At 40.4% G+C, this 24796-nt stretch overlaps 1 protein-coding gene across 5 annotated transcripts in view; it reads right to left on the bottom strand.

Annotated features, from left to right (window-relative positions):
* LOC520016 (ATP-binding cassette sub-family C member 4) overlaps nt 1–24796 on the bottom strand; it is a gene marked incomplete at its 5' end in the record, with an annotated part of 147345 nt that overhangs the window by 52117 nt on the left and 70432 nt on the right. For 4 of the 5 annotated variants that reach the window (XM_010810929.4, XM_059884439.1, XM_024989070.2 and 1 more), the window contains 5 exon segments: nt 5759–5950; nt 7271–7371; nt 12569–12679; nt 13833–13952; nt 15704–15854. In XM_010810929.4, the coding sequence (XP_010809231.4) occupies nt 5759–5950; nt 7271–7371; nt 12569–12679; nt 13833–13952; nt 15704–15854 (675 nt within the window). 5 annotated transcript variants of the gene reach the window in all.

Below are 24796 nucleotides of genomic sequence, written 5' to 3'. Positions count from 1 at the left end.
CAGGATTCTCTAAAATGATCAAATCAACCACAAAATCATCTAAATGAAAAATGTAGCCTGTTTTCAGACTCTAACCAGGAAGTCTAGGGTCCTATTTACCTCCTGTTGGCTTTTATGTTTGGCTTTTATGTTTTATGCTGGGTCCTGATTGCCTTGGAAGAGTTGTCTCTAGTTGTGATGAGTGAGGGCTACTCCTGTTACAGTGCATGGGCTTCTCACTGAGGGGGCTTCTACTGATGCTGAGCAAAGACTTCAGTAGTTATGGCACAGGGGCTCAGCAGTTGTGGTGCAGGGCTTAGTTGCTTTGCGGCATGTGGAATCTTCTCAGATCAGGGATTGAACCAGTGTCCCCTGCATTGGCAGGCAAATTCTCATCCACTGCACCACGAGGAGTCCTAGTTCCTTATTTTTACTTGCTATTTCTTCTGTGAATTAAAATCCTGCATAGCACCTACTATACTTTCCTATTGACTCTAACTTCCAGGAATCAGGACAGAAGAGGAAATAAGGGAAAGAGAATAAAGCCCCACTTATTCTGGGCTGGCTCACTCCCAAGTCCCCTGCCCACCATGCCCCCCACCCCGACCCCCAAAAAAAGCAGCCTCTATCAATCAAATCCAACACTAAAGCAGTATCCTGGAGTGATGAGGGCTGGGACAGGTGAGCAGGAGAGGGAACCTGGGATATACACAGGTGGGTGAGATCATTTCATGAATACACTGCCCGGGTATCATTTCCAAACACAGAAATGAAGCTAACAGTGATACTGAGAGTGGACCAAGGCACAGATCAAAAGTCAAGTTACCGCAGTTATTAATTCAGTCTCCAAATTCAGTTTTCCCTCAAACATTTTAGAATCTTAATCCCATGATTTGCAGGTTTTAGAAGGAAGAATAAGAATCTGTTATGTTCCTAAGTTGTACTACAGAGTATTTTAGATGAGTCATATTTTATGGCTTTGGGGAAAATTTAAGACAAGTGCAGGTTAACAGAATTACATTTACAACAGAAAATCTGACAGACACATTGTCTGAGAGTAAGTAAACACCACCTACAGTGCTCTCAGGGAAAAGATTATATCAAGAGCTGTGGTTAATGTTTTCCTGACACAGCAGTTCACATTTTTCCTGACCTACACTGAAACTGGAGATAATTAGGAGGGAGTTTTTGCCCTGTGACTAACTGAAGCTGCTCCCTGGGTAGCGTTCGGGCATTACGTTGAATATTCTTTCATGTTACAAGGGTTTCATTCATTAAATCACAGCTACAGCCATTAGATGGGTCTGGGGTGGTAAGAGTTTTAAAGAGCAGTTCTTTCAGTTATGTACGGAGTTGTCATGTGTGTGTGTGTGTTTGTGTGTTGGTTTCCACTTGTTCATACCTGTGTTACTCACTCACCCTCACAACCAGCAGTCCCTCAGCACCCTCTCTATGCCCTGTAGAATGCTACTCTCTGGGGACAAAGATGAAAACAAGATGCTCCCTGATTTTAGAAAGCCTCAAAGTACTATGAAATGCAGATCCCAAATTACAAAGCATGCCACAGGTGCTATCTTTTAATTATGATGAAATTCACATAACATAAAATTTAACCATTTAACCATTTTTAAGTAGATAGTTTGGTGTTCAGTTCATTCACATTGCTGTGCAACCAAGCTTGTCAATTTTTTTTTTTTTGCCTCATAAAACTAAAATTCTTACCCATTAACAAACAACTCCCCATTTCCCCCTTCCCCAGTCCCTGGAAACCATCATCCTATTTCCTGTCTTCTTGGATTTGACTACTCTAGAAATCTCACATAAATAGAATCAGAGTATTCATTCCTTTTGTGTCTGGCTTATTTCATTTAGCAAGATGTCATCAAGGTTTATCCATAGGTCAGAATTTTCTTCCTTTTAAAGGCTGATTAATACTTCATTGTAAGGATTTGGCTCCTTCCAACTTTTGGCTGCTATGATCATAGGTGTACCATAAATGCTATCTTAAAAGAGTATATAAGACACTAAGGGTATACAAGACCTTTTAGAACTAATACCCATAAAAGATGTCCTTTTCATTATAGGGGACTGGAATGCAAAAGGAAGTCTTATGGGAGGAAGCAGGGTAATGGCTAATACAGTTTTGCCAAGAGAATACACTGGTCATAGCAAATACCCGCTTCCAACAACACAAGAGAAGACTCTACACATGGACATCACCAGATGGTCAACACAGAAATCAGATTGATTATATTCTTTGCAGCCAAAGATGGAGAAGCTCTCACAGTCAGCAAAAAAAAAGACTGGGAGCTGACTGTGGCTCAGATCATGAACTCATTATTGCCAAATTCAGACTTAAATTGAAGAAAGTAGGGAAAACCACTAGAGCATTCAGGTATGACCTAAATCAAATCCCTTATGATTATACAGTGGATGTGAGAAATAGATTTAGATCTGATAAAATGCCTGATGAACTATGGACAGAGATTTGTGACATTGTACAGAAGACAGGGATCAAGACCATCCCCATGGAAAAGAAATGCAAAAAAACAAAATGGCTGTCTGGGGAGGCCTTACAAATAGCTGTGAAAATAAGAGAAGCAAAAAGCAAAGGAAAAAAGGAAAGATATAAGCATCTAAATGCAGAGTTTCAAAGAATAGCAAGGAGAGATAAGAAAGCCTTCCAAAAAAAAAAAAGAAAGCCTTCCTTGGCGATCAATGCAAAGAAATAGAGGGAAAAAAAAAAAAAAACAGAATGTGAAAGACTAGAGATCTCTTCAAGAAAATTAGAGATACCAAGGGAACATTTCCTGCAAACATGGGCTCGATAAAGGACAGAAATTATATGGCCTTAACAGAAGCAGAAAATATTAAGAAAAGATGGCGAGAATACACAGAAGAATTGTACAAAAAAGAGCTTCATAACCAAGATAATCACGATGGTGTGATCACTCACCTAGAGCCAGACATCCTGGAATGTGAAGTCAAGTGGGCCTTAGAAACCATCACTACAAAGCTAGAGGAGGTGATGGCATTCCAGTTGAGCTATTTCAAATCCTGAAAGATGATGCTGTGAAAGTGCTGCACTCAATATGCCAGCAAATTTGGAAAACTCAGCAGTGGCCACAGGATTGGAAAAGGTCAGTTTTCATTCCAATCCCAAAGAAAGGCAATGCGAAAGAATGCTCAAACTAGGTACTCAACTCACATGCTAGTAAAGTAATGCTCAAAAACCTCCAAGCCCAGCTTCAGCAATACGTGAACAGTGAACTTCCAGTTGTTCAAGCTGGTTTTAGAAAAGGCAGAGGAACCAGAGATCAAATTGCCAACATCCTCTGGATCATCAAAAAAGCAAGAGAGTTCCAGAAAAACATCTATTTCTGCTTCATTGAATATGCCAAAGCCTTTGACTGTGTGGATCACAATAAACTGTGGGAAACTCTGAAAGAGATGGGAATACCAGACCACCTGACCTGCCTCTTGAGAAACCTATATGCAGGTCAGGAAGCTACAGTTAGAACTGGACATGGAACAACAGACTGGTTCCAAATAGGAAAAGGAGTGCGTCAAGGCTGTATATTGTCACCCTGCTTATTTAACTTATATGCAGAGTACATCATGAGTAACGCTGGGCTGGCGGAAGCACAAGCTGGAATCAAGATTGCTGGGATAAATATCAATAACCTCAGATATACAGATGACACCACACTTATGGCAGAAAGTGAAGAGGAACTAAAAAGCCTCTTGATGAAAGTGAAAGAGGAGAGTGAAAAAGTTGGCGTAAAGCTCAACATTCAGAAAATGAAGATCATGGTATCTGGTCCCATCACTTCATGGGAAATAGGGACACAGTGGAAACAGTGTCAACCTTTATTTTTTTGGGCTCCAAAGTCACTGCAGATGGTGACTGCAGCCATGAAATTAAAAGACACTTACTCCTTGGAAGGAAAGTTATGACCAACCTAGATAGCATATTCAAAAGTAGAGACATTACTTTGCCAACAAAGGTCTGTCTAGTCAAGGCTATGGTTTTTCCAGTGGTCATGTATGGATGTGAGAGTTGGACTGTGAAGAAAGCTGAGCACCAAAGAATTGATGCTTTTGAACTATGGTGTTGAAGAAGACTCTTGAGAGTCCCTTGGACTGCAAGGAGATCCAACCAGTCCATCCTAAAGGAGATCAGCCCTGGGTGTTCTTTGGAAGGGCTGATGCTAAAGCTGAAACTCCAATACTTTGGCCATCTCATGTGAAGAGTTGATTCATTGTAGAAGACTGATGCTGGGAGGGATTGGGGGCAGGAGGAGAAGGGGATGACAAAGGATGAGACGGCTGGATGGCATCACTGACTCAATGGACATGAGTTTGGGTGAACTCCGGGAGTTGGTGATGGACAGGGAGGCTGGCGTGCTACAATTCATGGGGTCACAAAGAGTCGGACATGACTGAGCAACTGAACTGAACTGAAGGGTATATTAGTGTGTGTGTGTGTGTGTATAAAATTATATATATATATATATATATGTATATTTACACTAAAAGTATAGTGTGTATATATATATATACACTAATATGTATATTAGTATATTAATTATATGTTAGTACATTAAGTATATAGTATATTAAGTATGTATATTAAATATATATAATATAAATTAGTATATATAAGGGTATATTAAGGGTATATTAAACTTAGGGTCTTGAGGATGCATTCACGTTGACTCAGAAAATGAGGAGATTTTCGTCATCCAGATGATGGAGGGCCTGGGTCTCTGAGGCTGAGGGGCAGCATGTGCACTGGGAACAGAGAGGATGTGGTGCTTTGGGAGAAACTACACACAATCCGAGTGCAGTGGTGTGTGTGTGTCTCAGACATACTGTCTGCGGAGGGAGGTGGGGAAGAGCTCTTAATACCTTGTCTGTTCTGGCTTAGTGTCTTCTTCAGGACTCTGTCCTGGTCCCAGGTGAGGGCCTCAAGCTGACTGTGGAAGGAACATCACCAGCAGACATGGAAGCTGACAGGTTCAGGTCACAAGCCTCTCTACCATCTTTCATGTGGATCTTCTCTGCTTCCTTCCATTTGCTTTGACTTTTAGCCAATCTCTAGACCCTGCCTCCATCTGAGGTCCTGATTCCTCACTTAGGACTGGGTCATTATTCAGGCTCTTCTCTGGTAGACACAAGGTCACCTCACGGCTCCTGCTGGAGTGGACTTGAGGCTAGGCTATGGTTCCAGCAGCAGCTCACACAGCCCAGTAAGGATCAGATCTGGGCTAAGAAAGAAGCAGTCTATGGGGGGAGGGCAGGGGGCTGGCAGCTCAGTGTGGGTGAATGGAGAACAAGGCTACAGGAAGGGCTAAGGGACAGAGAGGGAGGTTGCAATCAGAGAATATCATGGGAAGAAGAGAAGATTTCAAAATACAAACAAGAAAATATGGAAAAGAATGAGATACTGAGAGTTAGGACCAGGAAGACAAGGCTGATGTCCCAGACTTTGTATGAATAATCAGGTGTCACATATAGTGTCCTGAGCCAGGTTAAGATGGAGCCCCAGATCCCAGAGCCCATCAATCACCATGAGGGAGCTCACAACACGGGGAAAAAATTGCTGGTATTCCCATTCCATGGCCAGTTTCCAAGAAAGATTCACCTACAATGTCACTGATCTAATCTGCATCCATTAGGAACAAACAGTCCCCCTGACATAGTGATAAGGAAGCCAAGTACAGATGTGGTGCTAAATCTTTAGCTGGATTTAAAGAGGCAAATGGCTTAAACTAACCTTTTCTCCTGAGTTAATGATTTCTTCCAGGTTCCTCAATACCAGAGGACTGTCCGAGTTATATCTGAAGTTAACACTGGAAAAGGAAATCCTTCCGTTTGGGGGCCAGAATGGTGGTGGACGATACTCAAGTTCCCAGGGTGCTTCTTTCTCAAGGTCTGTATATTCAATCCCCCTTTCTACTGAAACCATCTGAAAGACATATGACATCACATCAGTTAGTATCAGAGGATCTAGTTTATGGGTGTTCAGAGATTGTAAATGAAACCTCCTGCTTTTCTATGGTTCAGAATATCTCAGGTCTCAAAATCCACAAAGGACAGAAGTAGGAGCCTGATAAGGCCTTGGATGATCTGCAAACTTGTTCATCATCTTCAACAGTTTTACACACGACCACTTTCTTCAATTTTATATAAAAGCTAAGAAAATTAAGAGAAATGAATGGTAAGGTTTTATTGATCCACCTTTCACATCTGAATAAAAAAGCAAAAGTTTTTTTTTTTTGAAAGAAAAGAACACTTATGGACATCGATCAATATGTATGGCTACAGAAGGGTCACGTGTTACAGATGTCCAGAATTGGACAGTCATCAAACATCATTTTAATAGTCACTTTCAACTCTGTTAGGAGAAATAAATGGAAAAACTTCATTTTTATTGTTTTTCTCCCTTTAGGAGAAGGTAAAAGTATTCAAAAGTATATAATTTACTTATTGACTAAGGCCTCTTAAACAACTGTAATTCCACACTTTTGAGAGCACATTCTGAGAGGAAGCCTACCTACCAGGAAGAAGGCCCACCAGCAAATTCAGGTGTTCAACACACACAAGAATAAGTGCTAAAATGGGGGGCTGGAGAGAAATATTAATTAAATAAACCTTAAAATACTGGATTCTTTTCTTTTACCAAAAATAAGGAATTATCCATTAAGAAGCAAAGATAAATAAACTGCTAAGAAATTAGCTTACATTGCCTCCAGAATTTCAGAACGTCTCTCCTACAGAGACATTTATTGTATTTGAAGACAGTTTGTGATGAATGTAAAATCTTCTGACATGGCATACATATGTGAGAAAATATGTGTATATTTTTATTAACTTTAAGCAGATGGAAAGTGAAAGTGAAAGTCAGTCAGTCAGTCAGTCATGTCCAATCTTTGCAACTCATGGACTATAGCCTTCCAGGCTTCTCTGTTCATAGGGATTCTCCAGGCAAGAATACTGGAGTCAGTAGCCATTCCCTTCTCCAGGGGAGCTTTCCAATCCAGGGACAGAACCTTTGTCTCTTGTGGCTCTGCATTGCAGGTGGATTCTTTACCATCTGAGACATTAGGGAAGCCCTCAAGCAGATGGAGGAGAACATAAAAAAAAAAAAAAAACAACTTTGCAAGATTATGTTAAAAAAAAAAGAGAGAGAGAAGAAAGGGTTGTATTATTTTATGTAAGAATTGCTTTTATGCCATATAACAGGAAGGAGACCTGAAAAGGCTAAGAACAGAAAGATAAACATCACCATGTTCTCAATTTCGGCACTTTGCCTGACGCACCACTGGAACATCCCCGTGAGTGTGAGCGTGAGAGACAGGACCAGGCCAACCTGCCCGAGATCCAAAGCTAAATGAGGAACAAGAGGAATAAAGTGAGTCTCCTTCTCAACCCCTCACACAGGTCTTTCTGTCACTTTACAAAGAAGACTCCTTTATTTTTATGATTTTTATTGAAGTATAGTTGATTTACAAAACTGTGTTAGTTTCAGGTGTAAAGTGAATTAGCCAGATATATACATATAATCTGCTCTTTTAAAATTATTTTCCCATATATGTTATTACAGAGTATTAAATAGAATCCCCTGTGCTATACAGTAGGTCCTTTTTAGTTATCTATTTTATTATAGAGTAGTGAGAAGACTCCTTTATAATATTTAAGTCATTAGCATGTAATGATATTATCACTCATAATATTACTTCTGTTGTAGAGACAATAATATAGTAAACACACACACACACATTCACACACACACTATGAGGGACTTTCCTGGTGGTCCAATAGCTAAGACTCTGAACTCCCAGTGCAGGGGGCCCAGGTTCGATCTCTGGTCAGGCAAAGAGACCCCACGTGCCACAACTAAGAGTTCACATGCTGCAACTAAATTCCTGCCTGTTAATAACTAAGACTAAAGAGCCTGCGTGCCCCAACTAAGACCCAGTACAGCCAAATAAATAAATAAAATTTTAATAAGTTATTATGAATTTAGAAAGAGCTAACAAAATTTTTGTTGTTTAGTCACTAAGTCATGTCTGACTCTGTGACACCATGGACTGTAGCATGCCAGGCTTCCCTGTCCTTTGTTATCTCCCAGAGTTTGCTCAAATTCATGTCCATCGAGTTCATTATGCTATCTAACCATCTTATCCTCTACCACCTCATTCTCCCCCTGCCTTAAATCTTTCCCAGTATCAATGTCTTTTCTAATAAGTCAGCTCTTTGCATCAGGTGGTAAAGTACTGGAGCTTCAGCATGAGTCCTTCCAGTGAATATTCAGGGTTGATTTCCTTTAGGATTTCCTAATTTGATCTCCTTGCTGTCCAAGGTACGCTCAAAGAGTCTTCTCCAACATCACAACTTGAAAGCATAATTTTTCGGCCCTCAGCCTTCTCAATGGCCCAACTTTTACATCCATTGACAACTCTTACATGACTACTGGAAAAAAAACATAGCTTTCACTATATGGACCTTTGTTGGCCAAGTGATGTCTCTGCTTTTTAATATTCTGTATAGATTTGTCATAGCTTTCCTTCCAAGAAGCAAACGTCTTTTCATTCATGGCTACAGTCACAGTTCGTAGTGATTTTTGGAACCCAAGTAAACAAAATCTGTCACTGCATTCAATGTTTCCCCATCTATTTGCCATGAAGTGATGAGACCGGATGCCACGATCTTAAATCTTTGAATGCTGTTTTAAGCCAGCTTTTTCACTCTGCTCTTTCACTTTCATCAAGAGGCTCTTCAGTTTCTCTTCACTTTCTGCCATTAGAGTGGTATAATCTGCATATCTGAAGTTATTGATATCTCCCAGCAATCTTGATTCCAGATTGAGCTTCATCCAGCCTGGCATTTTGCATGAGGTATTCTGCACATAAGTAAAATAAACATAGTGACAACATATAGCCTTGTCATACTGCTTTCCCAGGTTTTGAACCAGTCCATTGTTCCATGTACAGTTCTGTTTTTTCTTGACCTGCTTACAGGTTTCTCAGGAGATAGGTAACATGGTCTGGTATTCCTATCTTTTTCAGAATTTTCCACAGTTTATTGTGATCCACAGAGTCAGAGCCTTTCACATAGTCTTTTCTGGAATTCTCTTGCTTTCTCTATGATCCAATAAATGTTGGCAATTTGATCTCTGGTTCCTCTGCCTTTTCTAAACCCAGCTTGTACAATTGGAAGTTCCCAGTTCACATAATGTTGAAATCTTGTTTGAAGGATTTTGAGTATATCCTTACTCGCATGTAAAATTAGTGCAATTGTATGATAGTTTGAACATTTTTTGGCATTGCATTTCTTTGGGATTGGAATGAAAACTGACCTTTTTCAGTCCATGGCCACTAATAACTTTTCCAAATTTGCTGGCGTGTTACATGAACAGCATCATCTTTTAGGATTTGAAATAGCTAGGCTGGAATTCCATTACCTCCACTAACTTTGTTCGTAGTGATGCTTCCTAAGGTCCACTTAGCTTCACCCACCAGAATGTCTGGCTCAAAATGAGTGACCACACCATCAGGGTTATCCAGGTCATTAAGATCTTTTTGGTACAGTTTTTCTGTGTATTCTTGCCATCTCTTCCTAATCTCTTCTGCTTCTCTTAGGTCCTTACTATAGGACCTTCTCTTTGTCCTTTATCCATATTAATCCCACCTGGATTGAGATACACTTGACAGCATAACATAGTTGAGGGTGCCATTGTTCAGATCTTTATCCTTATGCTTCGATTATCATTATGTAATTTCACTCTCTACAACCAATGTAGCTACAGTTGAAATCACAAAAACAAGGCAGTGGGTTCTAAGAGCCAATGCTTTTAAATCTAAAATATTACTCTCATTTTCCCACTATCAAAGACTGTGATATTGGGCTATTTCCATGGAATAGTGAGGGTGGTGAATTCATGCTGCACTTTCCAACAACTGCTCATCTGGGACCCACACAGCAGTGAGTATACTGTTTTTGCTATAGAGAATCTTTCTCAGACCCCTACAACGAAGGGATCCAAGTAGCCCTAAAGCTAAAACCTAAAACCTAATCTGTACAAATAGCTTAACAGTAAACCTGGTTCTCTCTATCCAGCTATAGGACACTACCTGGGATTTTCAGAAGGTCATCTTGCTACAGTTATGTAGACCTCAACACATTCAAAGAAAGGTAAAAAGATAAAATATCTCAGTGAAGACCTACTGTAAACAAACAAACAAGCAAACTACTCAAGAGCAATCTACCGTTTCAGTGCAATCCCTATCAAATTGCCAATGGCATTTTTCACAGAATTAGAACAAAAAGTTTCCAATGTGTATGGAAATACCATGTATGGAAATACAAAATACCATGAATAGCCAACATAATCATGAGAAAAAGAAGAAAAAATGAAGCTAGAAGGGATCACGCTGTCTTCAGACTATACTAGAAAGCTATAGTAATTGAAACAGTATACTGTATTGGTGTTTTTCCTTCTGGCTTACTTCCCCCCCCAAAAAAAAAAAGAAAGAAACAGTAGATTACTAGCACCAAACCCAGAAATATAGATCAATGGAACAGGACAGAAAGCCCAGCAATAAATCCATGCACCTGTGTCACCTAAGACAAAAGAAGCAAGAATACACAATGGAGAAAAGACAGTTTCTTTAATAATTGGTGCTGGGAAAACTGGACAGCTACATGGAAAAGAATAAAATCAGAATACTCCTTAAGACCATAAACAAAAATAAACTCAAAATAGATTACAGACATAAATGTAAGACCAGACACTAGAAAACTCTTCGATGAAAACATAGGGAAAACTCTGACATAAATTGCAGCAAACTTTTTTACCCACCTCCTAGAGCAATGAAAATAAATGAAACACAAATAAATGGGACCCAATTAAGCTTAAAATTTTTGTACAGGGAAAAAAAAAACACATAAAAAATACCAAGACAACCTGCAGAATGGGGGAAGTATTTGCAAATGAAGTGACTGACAAGGGATTACTCTCCAAAATATAAAAACAGTTCATGCAGTTCAATGTCAAAAATAAATAAACAACCCAATCAAAAAATGGGCAGAAGATTAAAACAGACATTCTCCAAAGAAAACATACAGATGGCCATAAAGCATGTGAAAAGATGCTCAACATCTCTAATTATTAGAGAAATGCATATCAAAACTACAGTGGGAAAAAATGAAACAAAAAAAAAAAAAAGCAAAAAAATACAGTGAGATTTCACCTCACACCAGTCAGAATGACCATCATCAAAAAGTCCACAAACAATAAGTACTGAAGAGGATGTGGAGAAAAGGGAACCCTCCATGTAAAGTGGTACAGCCACTATGGAGAACAATATGGAGGTTCCTTTAAAAACTAAAACTAGAGCTACCATATGATCCAGCAATCTCACTCCAGGGCATATATCCAGAGAAAACCATAATTCCTAAGGATACATGCACCCTAATACTTACTGCAGCACTATTTACAACAGCCAGGACATGGAAGCAACCTAAAGGCCTGTCAACACAGCAATGGACAAGGAAGATGTGGTGCCATACATACAATGGAATGTTACCCAGCCATTAAAAAGGGCAAAATAATGCCATTTGCAGCAACATGGCTGGACGTAGAGATTTTCAAACTGAGTGGAGTAAGAGAAAAATAGAATATGATATTGCTTACATATGGAATATAACAAAAATCTAAAAATGAACTTATCTACAAAACAGAAGTAGAGTAACAGATATAGAAAACAAACATTGTTACCAGGGGATAAGGGAGGGAAAGGATACACTGGAAGACTGGGATTGACACATACATACTACTATATATAAAATATTAAAAAGATAACTAATAAGAAACTACTGTAAAGTACAGAGAACTCTGTAATGATCGATATGGGAAAAGAATCTAAAAAAGAGTGGATATATGTATATGTATAGCAGATTGACTTTGCTGTACATCGGAAACTAAGACAACTGTGTAGATGAACTATACCCAAATAAAACGTAACATAAAAATGAAAGAATGGCCTGAGCGAGCCAAAGCAGAGGCCCAAGGCACCACAGGTCTGCTGGAGCAGGCACGTCATACCTGGTCTTTGCTCCTAAAGATTCCAAAAGTGAAAAACAGAAATTCTTTTCTAAAGGACAATTCATTTGAAGTATTAATCAAAATGCAAATTACTAAAAAATATATATACATGCACCCCAATGCTCATGGGGTATGAAAAAAGAATCTTTTAAAAAGTGGATATATGTATAACAGATGCACTTGGCTATACACCTGAAGTTAACACATCCTAAATCAACCATACGCCAATCAAAAAAAATTTTTAATGGTCTCAACAAGGACCTACTGTAAATAAATAAGTAAATGGAAAAAAAGATAAAGGTTCTCATCAAGACACAAATGACTTCACTTGGACATAGTGGAGTCACATGCTGCAGACACTTTAATACAACTCATTAGAACCAACGAGTATATACTAGACAAGATGACAAGAGTTTAATAACTACAAACAAAGCTATAAACCGTAAACATACCACAAATATTCACATCTGTACTTACTTTCTGCCAGAATCAGGGCCCCAAAAGCAACAAGGGTGACAAAGATGGCACAGGTGACGTCCAGATACACAGCGAGCCATCGCGATGTCGTCAAAAGCAGGAACCAAGCCTCTGCATTTGTGAATCATGATAAGTGTAATACATAAACAGAAAAACCATGTTCATGAGGGAGAGCATTTTCTCAGCTGAGCTACAGAAGATTTTATACAAGGTAGGACAGCAAAGTTACACACCTGTAACTTCAAAGGAACCTGAAGATTCCAGAAAATTCGGTTCAACACAAAACAACATATGGGACACAGAGGAATCAGTCCAGAAAGCATGCTTTGAAAACTTCAACCCATGGGTTATAAAGAGAAATACCATCACAGGAAAGAAGATGGAAAAACATCTCATTTTTGTGTTTCCTGCAGTGCTGGGCCTGAACATAAAGATCCTCCTCTCAAAGGGTTGACTGTTCCCAGCTCTGATAACAGAAAGCACAGCTCACACCATTTCCAGCACCTTCTGCCCTCACTACAGGGCCTGAGGTGGTTATTCTTAGAAGCCAGTGTCCACATGACCATCAGCTAACAGGATCTGTATGTGGCTTTCAAAATGCCATGTTATCTTCAAAATACATTAATGATTGGAAAGTTTGGCCAGGATTTTATAGACAGAGGAAATTCTGAATTTTCTACCTAGGCGGGAAAAAAAAAAAAAAACAACCCTTCACTGATAATCAAGTAGGTAGCAAGTCAGGAAATTATTTTCCTCAATATGTCTATTACTCTCCATGTCTGCCATGAAAAGAGTCAGAAAACCACACCTGAGAGGCAAGAACAGACACCATCTGGTTCTGAAAATAAAATTTTATTGGAACACAGTTATTGGCTGATGTCTGATCTTTGCCTGTCTTTGTGTTACAATGGCAAAGGTGAGTAGCTGTAACATAGACAGCACACAAAGCCTACAATATTTTCTATCTGAACATTTGGAAAAAAAGAAAAGTTTACTGACTCCTGCCTTAAAGAGACAGAAGCCCACAGTGCACAGTGATGGAAGGACAATGCAGGCCAGTCAGGGGAGAGAAGCAAGGCTGTGAGGGGGGAAGAGGGGAGCACAGGGGGATGCTGAGAGGAAGGAGTGGGGGAGGCAGGTTTGCAGAGGGTTCGTGGGCTGACAAACAGAGAGGCGCTGGCCAGCCAGGCCACCTTAGACAGAGGTCAGGCCTCAGAAGGCAGCACATCCCATGCTTAGAAATCATCTCCAGAAACGTACAGACCTGAGTGCAAATCCTGGTGTGCGTCAAACAGCTCCTGAAACTTCTGTTCAGCTTTGTATGCCCGGATGGTCCAGAGTCCCCGGATAGAAGATGCTAAGTGGGAAAATACCAGGCTCCGAGCTGGGGAAGCAGAGACAGACACATGACAGAGAAAGTCAGGGAAGCTGGATGCAAGGAAACCACTGCCTCCTGGGCTCTGTGGTCACACGTCCTGCCAAAGGGAATCCTCCATGTGACCCTCAAACTCCTGCTCACACCAGGCTTCAGTTTAATGACCTGGGAATGAGAGATTCTCTTTGAAATTATCTTTGATAAATGCAAAATCCCAGCTAGATTTAGATAAAGAAATTCTTTACTGGTTCTTTCATCAAGGTTTTCTCAAACATGCCTCCCTCCAAATTCTTCTGGTGTCTTTCTAGGTGGAAATTGCTCACAATTTTTTAAAGTATATTGAAGTATAGTTGATTTACAAAAATGTGCTAGTTTCAGGTATGCATAGTCATTCAGTTCTTTTTTCTGATTATATTCCATTACAGGATATTACAAGATACTGAATAAAATTCTCTGTGCTTTACAATAAATCCTTTTTGTTATCTATTTGACATATTAATAGTAGTGTGACTATTAATCCCATACTTCTAATTTGTTCCTCCCTCCCTCTCAGTCCCCTTTGGTAACTGCAAGTTTGCTTTCCATGCCTCTGAGTCTATTTCTAGTTTGCGTATAGATTCATTTGTATTATATTTGGATTTCATGTTTAAGTGATATCATATGCATCTTTCTGGCTTTCTTTACTAAGAATAATACTCTCTAGATCCATCCATGTTGCTGCAAATGGTAATATTTCATTCTTTTCCACGGGTGAGAAATTGTTCACTAATTTTTTAACCAGTAGCATTTTAAAATTTATTTCCTAATTAGAGTCCTCACCACACTGAATTTTGATGAGCTACCAGTGTTTTGTCTCCACCTTAGATCAGTAACCTAAGGGCTGGGATAGAGTCACTACATCCCTCACCCAGGACCAGAGCCGGACCCAGGACAGGGTAAGACAAGTAAGGGGAGGGAACAGTCTGCTGCCTCCCCCGTCCTGGGCCTCCCCCGTCCTGGGCCTCCCCCTGCACCTGCGCCAGGAGCCTCTGTGTGGGTCACAGGGCACCCGGTACTGCACCACCCTTGTGCCCTCAGGACCTGGCAGATGGAGCCTTTGAACAGTCTTGACTTCTGCTCCGGGGACCTGATGGATGTTTTTATATCTGCCTGCTGGACACCTGTCCTGTTGTTTGGCGGGCACTGTGGCACGTGACACTCACACCACCCTTTTAGAATCTGACAGCAGCCTCAGTGTCCATCTTTTGAGTGACTTCATGTGGTTTGGGCCTGATGTCACATGCTGCAGAGGCTGGAGGTATATTTTTCAAATATATCATTTCTGACATATATTTCCTGAGGTCTCCTTTGCTTTTCCTAATCTTTTCTTTTCCTTATCATTTTTGATAACTTTAGGAGAAGAAAAATTCTCTATTTTCCTTCTACATTAGTTCCAACATGATGAAATACTTTCAAGAATAGTATTAATAGAGTGGATACTCTGTGTTAGGAAGTATGTCGTAAACAAGACAAAAATGGTCCCTGTCTTCATGGTGCTCACATCCGTCCTCCTTGGACTAAAATGCAAAGTGCAGCTGACCCATCACCAGCTCCATTTGTCTTAAGGGCCAAACCTAATCTCAGGGGCCATAACTTTCAATCACCTAATATTAACGGTGAGAAATTCCACAGAACAGCAGTATTTCAGGGGTCTGGTTAATTGCAGTATGAATGGAAGACAGCCTGCACTGCCCTCCCAACCTGAGAGCCCCGGTACTCACTTGTACATTCCAGGCGTTTCACATCTCGTGATGTCTCTAAGAAATATCGCCGAAGAAAAAAGAAAATGATGCCAAGGGGAATCACAGGTATAGCAGTCCAAGGAACTGCAGCCACCATCATGCCCACCACACCAATCACAAGTAGAAATGCCTGAAATAGTGAAAATAGAGGCCTTTGTGTCAAGGATACTTCTCAAAGATAAACTTTGTTGATTTGTTAGGATTAAACTACTTTCCTTGAAAAAACTTGTTGAAACAGCAGGGAATGCTTTCCCTTCCAAAGAAATAAAATTATAGGTGGTCCTCATGATGTTTATTACATGCACCAAACACTCTGATAAGAACTTTCTAAATATCAGCTCTTGTGATACACTCAGTAGCCCTTTGAGACAGGCATTACTATTTTTAACAGATGAGAATATTTGAGGTTCAGAGAGTAGAAACTGCATCTCAAACCATCAGAAGTTAGCAGGTGTTACTAGAGAGATGACTGAGCATGTATCACAGTAGAGGAATCCAGATGCCTCAGCTATACATGTAGGGATAAAGCAGCGGTTAATTACAAATTCAGTGTAACATATCTAGTTACAGTATTATTTAATTTTACAAATGGAGACAGTGAGGCACAGGGAGAAGTAAAGCAACTTAATGGAGACTGCAAAGCCTCTCACAAAGCTGGGAAGCCCATATTATGAGCCATTATGACATATTTAAGCTTACTTCCAATATACAGCCACATTTGTATCATTACACTAAGTATTTAAAATACCCATTCCAAAGGTTAATGATTATAACAACACCAGATTCCAGTTACAACGTGTGTACTGTATGTAAGGCCCTGTGCTGAGTTCCATGAACATTCTCTTAATCATCACATTATCCCTTGAGATGATTTACTCTTGGGAAATGATCTTGGTCTAAAAAAACAGCAAGTAGAATAGAAAATGAAATCATTGGTTGGTGCTGATTTAAGCACCCATCTTTATCAGGAAAAATATGATACACTGGTGGACAATATCAGGTGATAAGAATGCAATCAACATTTATTGTTTGCCTGCTATGAAAGTGGGGTGGGGTGCTAGGGACTTGCAGATTTACCCAGTCTGGGCCAAGGCCTCTGAAGTTTATGATCTCAGGTGGATACAAATCCATGGTGATCTGCACAGGGCACAGGGTGTTGGGGAAACACAGGGAAGAATATCTGAATATTTTTAGACAATTCTAAGACTTATGACTGATCTTACAAGGTTGTTTAACACATAGAAAGAGTGGCATGAATGATTTGCAGGCAGTAATCACAGTTGGTGGAAATTTTGACCAAAAGTGAGCTGGGATGAGAAGGTTGAGATGCTTGTCTGAGTTAATACTGGTTGTTCTTTACAGATAAGAAATATGAGGTTGGGAGGGTAAGTGGTTGCCCTAAAGTTTCCCAGGAAGGTACTGCTTATCCTAGAGAAAGAGAGGACCAGTTTGTGCTCAGGGAATCCCAGAGCCACAGCTGCAGGCAGGAGGAACAAACAACCAGAACTGTGACTCTATGGCCAGGAGCCCTTGGGAAGCAAACTGCATGATCTGGATGGAGACCCATGTGCTTTTCCTGTTTCTCCCCGTCTCTGCCGTGGTATCAGCAGAAAACTCAGTGAAGAGGATGGAGTTCTGAAGGAATACATTCTAATCGTAAGTGGAGAAAAATAGGGCTGTCTGACCTCCCTCCAATTAGACCTACAGAAAACAATTTCTTACATCCACTGGCTTGACTGCATCCTAGGACGCTACAAACTTCATGTTCATGGGGAGGGGTCCTTCCAGCTCCTTCTATGTCTAGCCTTTTGTCACTTGGCTTGCCATTGTTGTTTGTCAAAAAAAAAATCTACTAAAATGTCAATTATAAAAAATCCAAATTACTGTTTTTTAGCAGACTTGCATAATTTGATGGATAACATTCATCCATTTCAATAATCTGGCTCTCCCCACGTGGCTTCCCTGGTGGATCAGTCATAAAGAATCTGACTGCTATGCAAGAGACCCAGGTTTGATCCGTGGGTCAGGAAGTTCCCCTGGAGAAGGAAATGGCAACCCACTCCAGTATTCTTGCCTGGAACATCCTATGGACAGAGGAACCTGGCAGGCTAGAGTCCATGGAGTCAAAAAGAGTCAGACAAGACTGAACGACTAAACCACTCCAGGTGAGGGCCTTTTATGTCTAACACAGCCTGGCAGGTAACCTGGGAAGCAGAGGTAAAATCAAAATGAAGGGCTCCATGGAAGCTGTGCCAATGCTTTTTCATTAGGTACCCACTGAAGACCCACTACTAATGCTCTCAGAACCTCTGGAGTTAGGTTTGGTCTTTCAGATTTCACGCCCTAAATTTTAAAGCAATTCAAAAAGGATGTCTCTAAAGGTTTTATTATACACACACACACACACACACACACACACTGACACACACAGCATATTGGTTTCTCTAGTGGCTCAGATGGTAAAGAACCTGACTATAATGCAGGAGACCCAGGTTTGATCCATGGGTTTGGAAGATTCCTTGAAGAAGGGACTGGCAATCCACTCCAGTATTCTTGCCTGGAGAATTCCATGGACAGAGGAGCCTGGCAGGCTACAGTCCATGGGATTTGAAAGAGTTGGACACAACTGAGCACTTTTACTTTTATATGTGTATACATTTGTGAATCTTTTATTGCCAGCCATCTCAAACCCTTTATAGAAGTTTGTAGAAGATGAAAATAGTATCTAAAATAAAAAAGTCAACATCTGAAGAAGGAAACAAAAGTTCCTAATGTACAACAAACACAATAAATCCCTTTCTTGAAGCTGACCTCATTTCTTTCTTCTACATTCCCAGGAATTCCTAAAAGCCCAATTCAAGCTACACACAATTCCCCTCCTCTGGTTGGATTCCAGGCCCATCTGATGGACCACATCACCATGGCCAGTGCTTCTGCACCTCTGTCACAGTATGGCACAGAGACTAGGATGGATATATAGAAAGAAGCATATTGACCCAAGTCCTGATACTGCCCAAACAAGGAGGATCGTTACTTTTATGTATTTTTATATATTTCCCATTTGGAGCACACCATTTGGGAAATTCTATCCAAAGTCTATGAATCCACATGGACAAATAAAAAACAAATTCTTAGATGAGATCTTCCACTTGAGAGAAAATGGTGATTTTTCACAATTCAGAAAAATTCTTCAGTTTGCAGAGAATGACAGTCTATACCTGGAGGAGAAATTCCATTAGCCCAATATTGTGCTGAGATAGGCCTACAATGTAGAAGACCTGGTTTTAATCCCTGGTTTGGAAAGATCCCCTGGAGGAGGGCATGGCAACCCTCTCCAGTATTCTTGCCTGCAGAATCCCCATGGACAGAGGAACCTGGAGAGCTACAGTCCATGAGGTTGTAAAGAGTCAGACACGGCTGAGCGACTATGTACATAAGCTTAACACTAACTGAGGGTCAGTGCTAAGTCTTCATGTAAGCACATACAGTAGCTTGCACATCTCAGGAAGTTTAGAGATCAGCTCTGATTCTCAAATCCCTCCTTCATCACCTCTGTCTCCTTTGACATAATCCAACTCATAGTTCTGTTAAATTAGGACATTATAAAACATCAGTGAGTCTTAGCTATATGGTGAGATCTATACAAACCCTGGACTTCCCTATTGACTCAGATGGTGAAGGATCTGCCTGCAGTGCAGGAAGACCAGGGTTTGATCCCTCGGTTGGGAAGATCCCCTGGAAAAGAGAATGGCACCCCACTCCATTATTCTTGCCTGGAGAATTCCATGCACAGAGGAGGCTGGCAGTCCACAGTCCACAAGATTCGGACACAACTGAGCAACTAACATGCACACACACACACACACACGTACAAACACTAAGACTAAGCTTTTCTAAACCTGCCCTTTGCTTGGGATACATTAATCACATTCTTCATCCCTCATTTGGCTTCCTTGGATCTTTTCACAACCATGTAAGCTCTAGGACATGGGTATCCTTCAATTCACTCCCAACTGAGTCATGGCTAACTCCACTGAAGAGTAAATGGTGGGGTTTGGTTCAGTTTGTTAACCAGCACAACAGGAAGTTTTAGGGAAACATGGTGTATTCCTTCTTTCATGTTTAGTGTATCTCATTGAGCAATAGCTTCCTTTTTACTTTTGTCAGGGTTCAAGTTTGTCTGGAGTCCACTTATTTGCTAATTTAACAAGGTACACCTTAAAAAGAAGAGCACCATAAAAGTATATCACTGGGAAATTTACTCAACATCCCATGGTAACCTATATGAGAAAAGACTCTAAAAAAGAATGAATATATGTATATGTATAACTGAACCACTTTGCTGTACATCTGAAATAAACACATTATAAATTTATTTTAAATTTATTTTAAATTATTATAAAGTATTATAAATCAACTATATTCCAATAAAATTTTTAAAAATTAAAGAAAAAAGTCTTAAAAAAGCTAAAAGTCAAGGCTTTTGAGCTCTATCTTATAAATAAAAAAACAGCATATTAAAGTATGTAGAAGAATGAAAATAAGAAAAAAATAGACTCTTGAGAGTCCCTGAGGCAGCAAGTAGTGCAAACCAGTCAATCCCAAAGGAAATCAACACTGATTAATCATTGGAAAGACTGGATGCTGAAGCTCAAGCTCCAATACCTTGGCCACTTGATGTGAAGAACTGATTCATTGGAAAAGAGCCTGATGCTGGGAAAGATTGATGGCAGGAGGAGAAGGGAGCGACTGAGGATGAGATGGTTCGACAGCATCATCAACTGAATGGACGTGAGTTTGAGCAAACTCTGGGAGATAGTGAAGGACAGGCAAAACTGGCATGCTGTAGTCCATGAGGTCACAAAAAGTCAGACACAACTGAGCAACTAAATGACAAAAGACCCAAATGAAAAGAAAACTAACTTCTAAGCAGGAAAATCAACAAACTCAAAGTTGGTTCTTTGAAATCACCACAAAATGCAAAAGAAATGAAAGGGGGGGGGGATTGCTATTAATATGAATTAAAAGAGGATAATACAAGACATTGGGCTTTCCTGTGACTCAGACGGTAAAGAATCTGCTTGTAACATGGGAGACCCAGGTTTGATGCCTGGGTTCAGAAGATCCCCTGGAAAAGGAAATGGCAACCAACCTACTCCAGTATTCTTGCCTGGAGAATCCCATGGACAGAGGAGCCTGACAGGCTACAGTCCAGGGGGTTGGAAAGAGTTGGACATGACTGAGCAACTAACACTATAGCTTTCATTTAAATACAAAAGATACCATGACCATTACAAAGAGAATATAATAGGGGGGGGGGAGGAGCCAAGATGGCGGAGGAGTAGGACGGGGAGAACACTTTCTCCCCCACAAATTCATCAAAAGAGCATTTAAACGTCGAGTAAATTCCACAAAACAACTTCTGAATGCCGGCAGAGGACATCAGGTACCCAGAAAAGCAACCCAACTCTTCGAAAGGAGGTAGGAAAAAATATTAAAAACAAACAAAAAAAAAGAGACAAAAGAGGGAGGGACAGAGTTCCGTCCCGGGAAGGGAATCTTAAAAAGAGAGAAGTTTCCAAACATCAGGAAACCTTCTCACTGCCGAATCTGTGCCGAGCTTTGGAAGCACAGAGGGCAACATAACAGGGAGAAAAAATAAATAAACAATTTAAAACTCGCAGATTGCGAGCCCTACGGTAACTCCCCCAGCGGAGAAGCAGCGCAGACGCCTGCATCCGCCATTAGCAAACCGGGGCTGGGCAGGGAGGCGCGGCGTGGGCTGCATCGCTGAGAGTAAGAATCTGGCCTGAATACCCTGAGCGCTATCTGAGCGAAATAATTTGGGCTAGCAAACCAGACTGTGGGATACCTACCACGCGAAAAGCCAGCCCTAACCTAAGACCGCCAGGCCCGCGCACAGAACAAAGGACTGAACAGAGATAGCCGGCTGCAGACCTTCCCCCTCCGGTGACAGGCAGCCAGAGCCGGAAGGGGGCAATCGCAGCCCCAGAGAGACATTATCTATAAAATTGTAAGCAGGCTTCTTTGCTAACTAAAACTTCTTGGGGGTCTGGACGGTCAACATCTGCCTGAGAAGGTGCGCCGGTTTTACATCCAGATAACCGAGTGGCGGGGAGGCGATAAGTCGCAGCATTGGCGCTAGCCTGGGAAGAGCAAATTGGCGCTCGGACCTGGGAAGAGCACAAAACGCAGGCCCAACTGAGTCTGCGCCTCTGAGGACTACCCGAGTGCCTGAACCTGAGCGGCTTGGACCTGGGAGGTGCATGCAGCCCAGGGCCAGCCTCGGATTGTTCCCGGCGGAACAACCTAGAGTCCGAGCAGTGTGGACAGGGAGACTACACGCGCCGTGAGCAGGGGCAGACCCAGGGTGGCTGAGGCACTGCGAGCCCACGCCAGTGTTATTTGTTTGCAGCATCCCTCCCTCCCTCCCCACAGCGCGACTGAACAAGTAAGCCTAAAAAAAAAAAAAAAAAAAAAGTGTCCTCCACTGTGCCCTTTGAGTCAGGGCGGAAACCAGATACTGAAGAGACTAGCAAACAGAAGAAGATATAACAGAGGGAAACGCCTTGGAAGCTATAGGCAATAGATCAAAACCCTGTGGTTACTACGGACTACATAGGAAGGGGCCTATAGATCTTGAGAAATATAAATCTGACCAAGGAACTAGCCAAAAATGAACTGAACCCACTCACCCACAAAAAAAAAAAAAAAAGTCCTAGATATATTTTTATTATTTTTACAATCATTCTTTCTTTTTTTTTTTTTAATTAAAAAAAAAATTTTAAGTCCTCTATTGTTCCTTTAATTTTCACTTTTATAACCTATTACTTTGCCAAAAAAAAAAAAAAGACCCTATTTTTTTTCTTCTTCAGCAAACTTCATATATATATATTTTATAATTTTTTGACCTTTTTTTTTTTGTTTGTTTGTTTTTGTTTTTTTCTTCTTTTAACATTGTATTTTTGAAATTCCAAACTCTACTCTAGATTTTTAATTTTTGCTTTTTGGTATATGTTATCAATTTTGTACCTATAGTTTTTTTTTTTTAATATAATTTCTGTGACTTTTTTTTTCTTCTTCTTCTCTGTTTCTTTCTCTTCTTCTTTTATATAACATTGTATATCTGAAATTCCAAACTTTACTCTAGATTTTTAATTTATGCTTTTTGGTATTTGATATCAATTTTGTACCTGTATTTTCTTTATAATTTTTGTGACATTGTTTGTATTTGTTTGTTTGTTTTCTCTCTTTATTTTTCTTTTTTTTTTTTTAACATTGTATTTTTGAAATTCCAAACTCTACTCTAGATTTTTAATTTTTGCTTTCTGGTATTAGTTATCAACTTTGTACCTGTACTTTCTTTATAATTTTCGCGACCTTGTTTGTTTTTGTTTGTTCGTTTTTTCTCTCTTTCTTTTCCTTCTTCTTTTCTTTAACATCGTATTTTTGAAATTCCAAACTCTACTCTAGATTTTTAATTTTCGCTTTCTGGTATTAGTTATCAATTTTGTACCTGTACTTTCTTTACAATTTTTGCGACCTTGTTTGTTTTTGTTTGTTCGTTCTTTCTCTCTTTCTTTTCCTTCTTCTTTTCTTTAACATCGTATTTTTGAAATTCCAAACTCTACTCTAGATTTTTAATTTTTGCTTTTATGTATTTGTTACCAATTTTGTACCTTTAAGGACCCAATCTTCAGGACCCATTTTTCACTAGGGAGTGAGATTACTGGCTTGACTGCTCTCTCTCCCTTTGGACCCTCCTTTTTCTCCACCAGGTCGCCTGTGTCTCCTCCCTAACCCCTCTCTACTCTACCCAACTCTGTGAATTTCTGTGTGTTCCAGACGGTGGAGAACACTTAGGGAACTGATTACTGGCTGGATCTGTCTCCCTCCTTTTCATTCCCCCCTTTTATCCTTCTGGCCACCTCTGTTACCTTCCTCCTTCTTCTCTTCTCTGTATAACCCCGTGAACATCTCTGAGTGGTCCAGTTGTGGAGTGCACATAAGGAAGTGACTACTGGCTAGCCCACTCTCTCCACTATTGATTCACCTCATCTCATTTGGGTCACCTCTAACTCCCTCCTCCCTCTTCTCTTCTCCATGTAACCCTGTGAACCTCTCTGAGTGACCCTCACTGTAGAGAAACTTATCATCTTTAATGTAGATGTTTTATCAATGGTGCTGTATAGAAGGAGAAGTTTTGAAACTACTGTAAAAATAAGACCGATAATTGGAAGCAGGAGACTTAAGTCCAAACCCTGACTCCAGGGAACTCCTGACTCCAGGAACATTCATTCACAGGAGCTCATCAAATGCCTCCATACCGACACTGAAACCAAGCACCACACAAGGGCCAATAAGTTCCAGGGCAAGACATACCAAGCAAATTCTCCAGCAACAAAGGAACACAGCCCTGAGCTTCAAGATACAGGCTGCCCAAAGTCACCCCAAAACTATAGACATCTCATAACTCATTACTGGACATTTCATTGCACTCCAGAGAGAAGAAATACAGCTCCACCCACCAGAACACCGACACAAGCTTCCCTAACCAGGAAACCTTGACAAGCCACCTGTACAAACCCACACACAGCGAGGAAACACCACAATAAAGAGAACTCCACAAACTGCCAGAATACAGAAAGGACACCCCAAACTCAGCAATTTAAACAAGATGAAGAGACAGAGGAATACTCAGCAGATAAAGGAACAGGATAAATGCCCACCAAACCAAACAAAAGAGGAAGAGATAGGGAATCTACCTGATAAAGAATTCCGAATAATGATAGTGAAATTGATCCAAAATCTTGAAACTAAAATGGAATCACAGATAAATAGCCTGGAGACAAGGATTGAGAAGATGCAAGAAAGGTTTAACAAGGACCTAGAAGAAATAAAAAAGAGTCAATATATAATGAATAATGCAATAAGTGAAATTAAAAACACTCTGGAGGCAACAAATAGTAGAATAACAGAGGCAGAAGACAGGATTAGTGAATTAGAAGATAGAATGGTAGAAATAAATGAATCAGAGAGGATAAAAGAAAA

The sequence above is a fragment of the Bos taurus genome, unplaced genomic scaffold, assembly GCF_002263795.3.
Source record: "Bos taurus isolate L1 Dominette 01449 registration number 42190680 breed Hereford unplaced genomic scaffold, ARS-UCD2.0 Leftover_ScbfJmS_1899, whole genome shotgun sequence".
NCBI classification, from domain to species: Eukaryota; Metazoa; Chordata; class Mammalia; order Artiodactyla; family Bovidae; genus Bos; species Bos taurus.
Note: the sequence above shows the minus strand (reverse complement) of the source record. Positions and strands in the feature narration are given on the sequence as shown.